Consider the following 9,726-nt stretch of genomic DNA (forward strand, 5'->3'; position numbering starts at 1 on the left):
ACAACTATCCAGGTAATCTCTAGAGGCATCGGTTAGTCCATTATAAAAGATATCAAGTATTTCATTTTTCTTAAGAGGATGATCAGGCAAAGCATTAAGTAACTTGAGAAGCCTCCCCCAAGCTTGTGGGAGACTCTCTTCTTCAATTTGCACAAAATTATATATATCCCTTAAAGCAGCTTGTTTCTTATGAGCAGAGAAATATTTAGCAGAGAAGTAATAAATCATATCATGGGGACTACGCACACAACCAGGATCAAGAGAATTAAACCATATCTTAGCATCACCCTTTAATGAGAACGGAAATATTTTGAGGATATAAAAGTAACGAGTTCTCTCATCATTAGTGAACAGGATAGCTATATCATTTAATTTAGTAAGATGTACCACAACAGTTTCAGATTCATAGCCATGAAAAGGATCAAATTCAACCAAAGTAACTATATCAGGATCAACAGAGAATTCATAATCCTTATCAGTAACAGAGATAGGTGAAGTAGCAAAAGCAGGGTCAGGTTTCATTCTAGCATTTAGAGATTGCTGCTTCCATTTAGCTAATAACCTCTTGAGTTCGTATCTATCTTTGCAAGCTAAAATAGCTAAAGAAGCTTCTTTATGAAAAAAATAACCCTTAGGAATAACAGGCAAGTCTTCATCATCACTTTCATTGGTATTATCAGATTCAATATTTTCATCCTCTCTAACCCTAGCAAGTTGTTCATCAAGAAATTCACCAAGTGGCACAGTAGTATCAAGCATAGAAGTAGTTTCATCATAAGTATCATGCATAGCAGAAGTGGCATCATCAATAACATGCGACATATCAGAACGAATAGCAGAAGCAGGTTTAGGTGTCGCAAGCTTACTCAAAACAGAAGGTGAATCAAGTGCAGAGCTAGATGGCAGTTCCTTACCTCCCCTCGTAGTTGAGGGGTAGATCTTGATTTTTCGATCTCTCAAGTTCTTCATAATGATAAGCAGATATAAATCCCAAGTGACTCAAAGAATAGAGCTATGCTCCCCGGCAACGGCGCCAGAACATAGTCTTGATAACCCACAAGTATAGGGGATCGCAACAGTTTTCGAGGGTAGAGTATTCAACCCAAATTTATTGATTCGACACAAGGGGAGCCAAAGAATATTCTCAAGTATTAGTAGTTGATTTGTCAATTCAACCACACTTGGAAACTTAATATCTACAGCAAAGTATTTAGTAGCAAAGTAATATGATAGTAGTGGTAATGATAGCAAAAGGTAACAATAGCAAAAGTAGTGTTTTTGGTATTTTGTAATGATGATAGCAATAGCAACAGAAAAGTAAATAAGCGAAGAACAATATATGGAAAGCTCGTAGGCAATGGATCGATGATGGAGAATTATGCCGGATGCGGTTCATCATGTAACAGTCATAACATAGGGTGACACAGAACTAGCTCCAATTCATCAATGTAATGTAGGCATGTATTCCGAATATAGTCATACGTGCTTATGGAAAAGAACTTGCATGACATCTTTTATCCTACCCTCCCGTGGCAGCAGGGTCCTAGCGGAAACTAAGGGATATTAAAGCCTCCTTTTAATAGGGTACCGGACCAAAGCATTAACACATAGTGAATACATGAACTCCTCAAACTACGGTCATCACCGGTAAGTATCCCGATTATTGTCACTTCGGGTTTAACGGATCATAACACATAATAGGTGACTATAGACTTGCAAGATAGGATCAAGAACTCTCATATATTGATGAAAACATAATAGGTTCAGATCTGAAATCATGGCACTCGGGCCCTAGTGACAAGCATTAAGCATAGCAAAGTCATAGCAACATCAGTCTCAGAACATAGTGGATACTAGGGATCAAACCCTAACAAAACTAACTCGATTACATGATAAATCTCATCCAACCTATCACCGTCCAGCAAGCCTACGATGGAATTACTCACGCACAGTGGTGAGCATCATGAAATTAGTGATGGAGGATGGTTGATGATGAGGATGGCGATGGATTCCCCTCTCCGGAGCCCCGAACGGACTGCAGATCAGCCCTCCCGAGAGGTTTTAGGGCTTGGTAGCGGCTCCGTATCGTAAAACACGATGAATTCTTCTTCCTGATTTTTTTCTCCCCGAAACCAAATATATAGAGTTGGGGTTGAGGTCGGAGGAGCTCCAAGGGGCCACGAGGTAGGGGGCGCGCCCCCACCCTCGTGGACAGGTGGTGGGCCCCCTGGTCTTCATCTTTTGCAGGGATTTTTTATTATTTCTGAAAAGATGTTTCATGAAGTTTCAGGTCATTCCAAGAACTTTTGTTTCTGCACATAAATAACACCATGGTAATTCTGCTGAAAACAGCGTCAGTCCGGGTTAGTTCCATTCAAATCATGCAAGTTAGAGTCCAAAACAAGGGCAAAAGTGTTTGGAAAAGTAGATACGACGGAGACGTATCAGGCAACAGGAGGCGGGGGACACGATGTTTAACCAGGTTCGGGCCCTCTCGATGGAGGTAATACCCTACTTCCTGCTTGATTGATCTTGATGATATGAGTATTACAAGAGTTGATCTACCACGAGATCATAGAGGCTAAACCCTAGAAGCTAGCCTATGGTATGATTGTATGTTGTCCTACGGACTAAATCCTCCGGTTTATATAGACACCGGAGGGGGCTAGGGTTACACCGAGTCGATTACAAGGAAGAAGATCTACATATCTGTATTGCCAAGCTTGCCTTCCACGCCAAGGAGAGTCCCATCTAGACACGGGACGGAGTCTTCAATCTTGTATCTTCATAGTCCAACAGTCCGGTCAAAGCATATAGTCCGGCTGTCCGGAGACCCCCTAATCCAGGACTCCCTCAGTCATTGTTTTTCATTTGCGACCTTTTTTGACCAAAAACAGATGGTCAAAAGCTGGCGGTCCTAAACTGAAATTAACGACCTTATTTGTGAGAAGGTCATGGAATTCCACGACCAAAACAAAAGGTCATTGATTCTATGACCTTTTGTTTTGGTCGCTGGCTCTTTGCCTAGGCCACCTCGGATACGACATGGCAATCTGACATGGCAAAATTGCGACCAATTGAAAAGGTCGTTGATAAGATTCAGCTCGGTCCAATTCAGTGTTTTACATGGGTCGAACCCATTAATTCAGCCCATTTGTTGTTTTTTCTTTCAATTTGGGTAAAATAAATGGGCCAAGCCCAATAGACTTTTATTTTTTGGTCCATGATGTTTTACAGTCCACTTTTTTTTGGGCCTCGGCCTTTTTCGAGCCCACTTGTTAGTTTCCTTTTGTTTCTTTTCCATTTTAAAGTAGGTCCCAATAGTCAAATGGGAACCAATTACCAGAATTGTTGTTTGGGTACCACATGTCAGTTCTATATTTGTGCAATTAGATAATTTGATTCAAAGAGCCAATAAGGCATGATATTTCATACAATAGCTAAGCAAAGTACATTACAATGATACATAGTACAGATCTGGTATTCAGCTATAGAATACAACTAAATATACAACACATAACTAGCTGCAGTGAGCTAAAACGCATTGCTGGGTGTGGTTTTCCTTCGGGATTCTTCTTCATAAAGCTCCTATGCACCCAACTATTGAAGAATGAAGGCCAGCATCTGCAAATAATAAATTATGGAAAGTTAGAAACATAATAGTGTGAATTCATGAATATTAAATTCTCATAACAATGAAAAATGGTTGTAGAACTTTAGATTTAATAGGAAACCATGCATATAACATTCTCATATTAGCTAGCTGCATGTATCCATCTAGCAAGCAGTCACAAGTCAGAACACACATCTGATGCCACCATCTTATATTTCACTTCATGAACTAGTACAACATGGTGGGATGACATGTTTCTTATCTTTGAAGAAGAAAAACGACAACACATCTAGCAAGAACGGATTGACAATCAGCTAGTTGTCAATCCTTGATTTTATAGTACGGTGCAAGATAGCTATCATCATTGAACAATTCAAGATTGAAGAATTCAAAACATTTGAATTGCAGTAAATTGTAATTCTTATTCTGCATAACTCATAAATGGGGATGGATAGTAGAAAACTATCAGCTCTATAGTCCTACTGAGAACCCACTACCAAGAGGGCATGCAACAAGCAGTGATACACCCAGGCATTCATCAACCAACATCTAATACACAAGTGCACACAATATTCAACATTCACTCAAAGTATGTTGTGCAGGAGGGCACCACTCCATTTTCACTCAAAGTAAAATAGTACATCACATTTTTGGATGAACAAAGCAACTGCCAAGTGCGTGGCTCATTTGAGAGATGAAAAGTAGCACATTTATACGCTCCAGGAACTGAACCGGATGTTTGCTTACCTTGTTGTCAGCTGCAGGAAGCTTCTTTCCATAAGGAGTTGTGGGGCCATCATGTGCAAGTGGAACCCTCAAGTTAGAAATGTGGAACTCTTTGAGTTGGATGCAATCAGCCTGCCTGATGACAAAGTAATCAGGTTTGAAGAAACTTGCTGCCAGCGATGATATTGTCCGATGGACATATTCTCCGTTGTTTGAAGAAACTTGCTCCCAGCGATGGAACGTAGTCTGCAGCTTACCGATCTGCGAAATAAAGATGATCTTTATCCTTAGGATCAGAAGAAGAACACAAATACATGCAGTTTGATGATGCAATATGTTTCTAAAGCTACGGTGCAATTAAGCAACATATACATATGAGTTTTATCTTTAGGATTAACAGAATAGGACAAAAAATTCAGGTGTTCCTAAAACTACAAGGGACATAGCAGCACACGTATTGTAACTACTCGACTTTCTCAACTATAAGAGGACATAGATTATCAGACAAAGAATAGTTGTTGCAGAGCTCTATAAAACATCCCTCACAAACTCCCATTCTTTTAAGCAATGCAGAGGAGCTTTATCATCGGGGCCAATAGAAGAATACAGATGATACATGCAGGATGATGATGCAATATGTTTGTGATACTATGGGAGAGTTTTAAGAATTACATAGGAGTTTTATCCTCAGGAAAAATAGACTGGCAGATAAATGCATGTGTTTCTGAAACTACATGAGACTTAGAAGCACACTCACTTTAGCTACTCATCTTTTCAAGCATTCAATCAAACGGCCTTATAATACTAGACAAAGAGGAGTTGCAATGGTATGCACTTATCACATATATAGGAACCATGCTTAAAATCCACACATACATATACATATCCCAATAGAACAGAGCTAGTAAGCAAACTAGCAGCTGTGCACTTGATAACCTGCCCTGCACACTCTTACTACCTAAAATAACTTGCATTCCACAAGAACGGTAGATGTACAATGTTTAATTTGTATATATAATTTTACTTTTTCTCGGAAGCATGCTTGGAACCCACATGTTACATATCTATGCATATATCCCCATACAACAACAGAACCAATACATCAACTAAGCCTATAAATTTTTTCCTCCTAGCCAGAATCATAAATTTTCTCATCTAGTACTAACTACCAAGCTGGTCACTGCCTTAGCCATACTACAGTAAGAGGTCCTTATATACTACTCCATACAGTACTAGAGTAGAAAATAAAGAAACAATTTTCAGCTGACAGTACGCCATGATGCAGCCAAATTAAAAGTGGCAGCATACCAAAATTCGAAATAGAGGAAGAGAAAGGGGAACAGGGGAGGGAGGGAGGGCAGACGGGGATGGGGAGATTACCCATCCCTGGATCTCCTCCTGGACGATGTAGAAGGGGTCCTGCGCTGAGCTCATGGCGGACGCCGGAGGTTGGTGAGGTCGGCGAGGGGCAGCTGCTGCCTCCGAGGATGCAGCTGCAGCAGTAGCATCTCGTCGCCTCCTCCGGCTCCTGCTCTGGAGATTGCCGTGGTCCAGCCAGCTCGATGAAGCGTCGTGCATCGAAGCACGCACGCGCGCGCCAGCAAGCAAGCTAGGTGTAGTGCTTCGTAGACGCCACATCCATTAGTGGTTCGGCTAGATCATGGACCTGCAAAAACAATTAAAGAGAGCAAATAATAAGGTAACATCGCCAATAAATTACAGCTTTTCAAAGCAACTATAGTTATTCAGAAAACATGGTTGTTGCAACTTTAAGCCAAGCAGTACACATTCATGTCAAATATACATGTGTAAGATACTAGAAGCATTCATTGCATATCTATGTGTACTGCTATAATTTTACGCCAAGCAGTGCACTAGTACATCAATTATACTAAGCCTCAAACAAGGTTCACCAAAGGTGAAATAGGCTGCATGGCTTGAACGGTCCGCATCCCTCAGATCTCATAGCTATGGGCCATCATGGATGAACTTAAAAGTAAACTAGTTTTAGCCACAAGCCACACGTACAAAGAAATATACTAAAATGGCTTGAAGCTCAAACTAATCAACCATTCATCTCTGGTACTGGAATTTTTTTCTTCACTGGGAAACTACTACTTGAGCTAGATACGCCAGATAAAGCTACTCAAAAGGAAAATGATACACTCTGATGTATAGTTGAAACCAAAGGATAAGTCCAACGAAACTGCAACGAAATAGATGATTTCTCTTCTATAGTTAAAACTCAAGTATGGTTTTCGAGTCACGACTCATGCAAGTCACTTTTGGGGCAGCAACTCGGAAGAAGTCGAGCCTAAGTTGTGACTAGTCGCGACTCAGAGTCGCGAGTCGACGCTAAGTTGAGTTAACCATATTTTTGCGACTCATAGACTAGTTGTCGACTAGTCCAACGACTCGAAATCCATGCTCAACAGGAAAATAATACACTCAATGATACACATGAATTAGAAATGCCCATTATACATAGCCCGGAGTCTGTTCTATAGAAAAACACTAATCAACCAGGCAAGTAAAACCTTATGAAAGTAGATGATCTCTTATCCGTCCTTGATATATTATGACTTCCACTAGAACTGCATTTAGTATGAACTGCAACACTTTGGTAACCTGTAAGCAACAATAATTACTATCCCTGGTAGATATATGCTACACCTCTTGATTTTTATGGACAAACACTCATACATTCATGAAATTTACTGAACATAAGCAACTCATATGTCAATTTCGAAACAGAAGAAGTGATACGAACTCATATACCAAACCATCGTTAACTCATAGTATCTTGAATTGAGGACTGAAATGAAGTACAATTCAGAAGATAGATGTCTCTGCTCCATCGCCGTAGTACCATGAGATGAAGACGACTGCACCTCTGTCATTAACTTCATGTACGATCCCTGCAAGGAATCAACACCGACAGTTTCAGTCTCCAAATCCACACCAGATTCAGATGCACCTACGACTAGCACTGGATCAAACATGGATCGAATCGAAGAAGTGTTACCTTCATATCGTCCGCTTGGTGGGAGAGCTTGTCGAGCATCTTCTTATGCTCCTTCTTCGCCTCCTCCGTCATTTGCACACGCTCTGCGTCTGCATCTGAAGAGGAACAACACACATGGACATGGAAGGGGATCCATCACATCTCAGGATCAATCGATCGATGCGCTAAGGATGGATGGCAAAGGGGATGAGAGGAGTCAGTCACCTTGATGCCCTTAGGCAGGTCCAATCTCACCGGGACCTCTTCAACCGACCGGGGATCGGCTGGGATCAGAGGAGGTGGCGGGGGTGAGGAGAGTCACGGGAGAGGGAGAGAGGAGGCGGCCATGGTGACCTGCCGCCGCCAGCGGCGCTCGTCTAGTGTGGGGGGAACTGGGCTCGACGATGGGATTAGCGCGGTGGCGAGGGGAGGGCGGAGGTGGCGTGTGGCGTGCGGTGTGTAGCGTGGTGGGAGACAGGGCGAGGCAGAGAAGGAGGGATGGAGGCGTGGACGGTGAGCGTGTGTGGACGGCGAGGTGTGGCGTGGATCTGGGCAACGCGATACATGGGGAAGGACTGCGATGGGGAAAAGGGAGCGGTGGTGGCGATGGGGAGAAGGGATCTAGGGCTTCGTGGGTGGACGAGGATGAGAGGGACATGCGGTGATTCGGGAGGGGGTGGGAGAGAGGAGTGTGTGGGGGAGGCCATGGACGGCGAGGAGCTCCGCCGTAGGGAGGTGGCGGCCGTGATCTGGAAGGGAGGAGGTGGCGGCTGCGATCTGGAAGGGAGGAGGAGTGGTGTGCGGGGAGAGAGGGGCTAGGGTTCACTCATGGTGGGATTTTTTACGGTAGCTTGCAGTGGGTGGGTGAGAGGGTGAGGGGTGTGGGCCGTTGGATTTGTTAGTATCTGACGGTCTCTGATGCTTGATCCGCGTGACGTGCCCATAGATCAATCAGAACGAAGTACAGACTTTGATGAGGTCATGACCATCTAAATTGGTCATAATAATTGACTAACAATAGGTGCTACCTGTCAGCCAGATGATTTTGTCTAGAAATCATCCACCTAGCAGCCGCCTGATCTGCACATTGGTGATCGTTTGATCACATTAATATGTCACGACAGCACCGAGCGTGAAAAAGCTTCAATGCAGCACCGATGACATCCCCATGAACCTCTGTTCCAGCTCTCAACGGCACGCCAAGAGCTCCAATGCAGCACCACGGCCCCCGACGAAGCTCCATTGCAGCATGAGCTCCAACGCAACACCATAACGCCGGGTGGTAAGTTTCCTTCACTTTTTATTGTTACAAAATTGGACCAAATCATTTTTCTAAAATACTAGGCCATATTTAATGCACAATCGACCAAATGGTTGGGTGTCAAAAGTTTTGAACCACCTCTGGTGAAAAAGACAAATTTCCGCCGATTCAGAAGGAAGCGGGTCAAATTTGAACTGCAGCTGCCTCATAGTTTTCTATTTAGTTTTTCAAAAATCATTTCTAGGTACAAAATTATCTATTTAATCATATAAATACCAAAAAAAATCCAAGATTCAAGCACTAGCTAGGAACGGTCATTCCTGTCGTTTTGACTACATTTTGAACGAGCATAAAAAATTCAAAAAAAATCAAAAAATGGAAAACCTTCGCATTGTGTCATTATATGTGACCAAGTTATCAGGAAAAATAATAAACTTGTAATACGGAAAATATTTTAAAAAAGTGTTCTCGGAGATGAGCTATCATGTGTGAAGATTCATGGCTTTCAAGCCAAATGATCAATCTTATGGCCACATTCATGGCATAGTTTGTTCAAATGATCTCATATTGTGCACAAGGGTGCATATTTGAATGACAAACAATGCTGCCTAAGGAAGTTATCATTTTTTTGCACGAAAAAATCATTTTCCATTTTTTGAGTGCCCAAAATGAGCTTTTTTGTGAAGGACCTACCAAATATTTGTTTCAAAATTGTACCAAATCAATTTTCTAAAATACTAGGACATATTTAATGCACAATTGACCAAATGGTTGGGTGTCAAAAGTTTTGATCCACCTCTTGTGAAAAAGACAAATTTCTGCCGATTCAGTAGGAAGCGGGTCAAATTTGAACTGCAGCTGCCTCATAGTTCTCTCTTTGTTTTTTCCAAAAATTACTTCTAGGTACATAAGTATCTATTTAATCAGAGAAACATCAAAAGTTTTCCAAGATTCAACCACTAGCTACGAAAGGTCAAGCCTGCCGTTTTGAACGCATTTTGAAACAAGCATAAAAAATTCAAAAAAAAATCAAAAATTGGAAAACCTTCACATTGTGTCATTATATGTGACCAAGTTACTAGGAAAAATAATAAACTTGTAATACGAAAATTATTTTAAAAA

General features: G+C 41.8%; 1 protein-coding gene across 9 annotated transcripts; it reads right to left on the minus strand.

Moving 5' to 3' along the window:
* Positions 1-3,397: 3,397 nt before the first annotated feature.
* LOC123132283 (uncharacterized) lies at positions 3,398-8,172 on the minus strand. 9 transcript variants are annotated; one of them, XR_006464610.1, is made up of 7 exons: positions 7,569-8,172; positions 7,365-7,459; positions 7,110-7,257; positions 6,877-6,967; positions 5,720-6,005; positions 4,361-4,600; positions 3,398-3,624 (listed from the first exon to the last, which is right to left on the minus strand). XR_006464610.1 is itself a non-coding variant. In XM_044552077.1 (6 exons), the coding sequence occupies exons 4-6, from the start codon at positions 5,975-5,977 to the stop codon at positions 3,601-3,603; spliced, it is 522 nt and encodes a 173-aa protein (XP_044408012.1). In that variant the 5' UTR covers positions 5,978-6,967; positions 7,209-7,257; positions 7,365-7,459; positions 7,569-8,166; the 3' UTR covers positions 3,398-3,600. The 9 variants fall into 9 exon arrangements, 8 of the variants coding, with proteins under 8 accessions (XP_044408012.1, XP_044408011.1, XP_044408010.1 ...); XM_044552077.1 differs by having other exon boundaries at positions 5,720-6,967; positions 7,209-7,257; positions 7,569-8,166; XM_044552076.1 differs by lacking the exon at positions 6,877-6,967 and having other exon boundaries at positions 7,169-7,257; positions 7,569-8,166.
* Positions 8,173-9,726: the final 1,554 nt, after the last annotated feature.

This window comes from Triticum aestivum, chromosome 6A (assembly GCF_018294505.1).
Source record: "Triticum aestivum cultivar Chinese Spring chromosome 6A, IWGSC CS RefSeq v2.1, whole genome shotgun sequence".
Classification (NCBI taxonomy): domain Eukaryota; kingdom Viridiplantae; phylum Streptophyta; class Magnoliopsida; order Poales; family Poaceae; genus Triticum; species Triticum aestivum.

What these genes read in the sequence shown, in the direction of transcription:
- LOC123132283 (XM_044552077.1), bottom strand. Translation starts at nt 5,977, where the DNA reads ATGTGGCGTCTACGAAGCACTACACCTAGCTTGCTTGCTGGCGCGCGC. An exon ending in AGGAGGAGATCCAGGGATGG is followed by an intron (nt 4,601 to 5,719) that starts GTAATCTCCCCA and finishes TTTATTTCGCAG; the next exon opens with ATCGGTAAGCTGCAGACTAC. An exon ending in TTCCTGCAGCTGACAACAAG is followed by an intron (nt 3,625 to 4,360) that starts GTAAGCAAACAT and finishes TATTATTTGCAG; the next exon opens with ATGCTGGCCTTCATTCTTCA.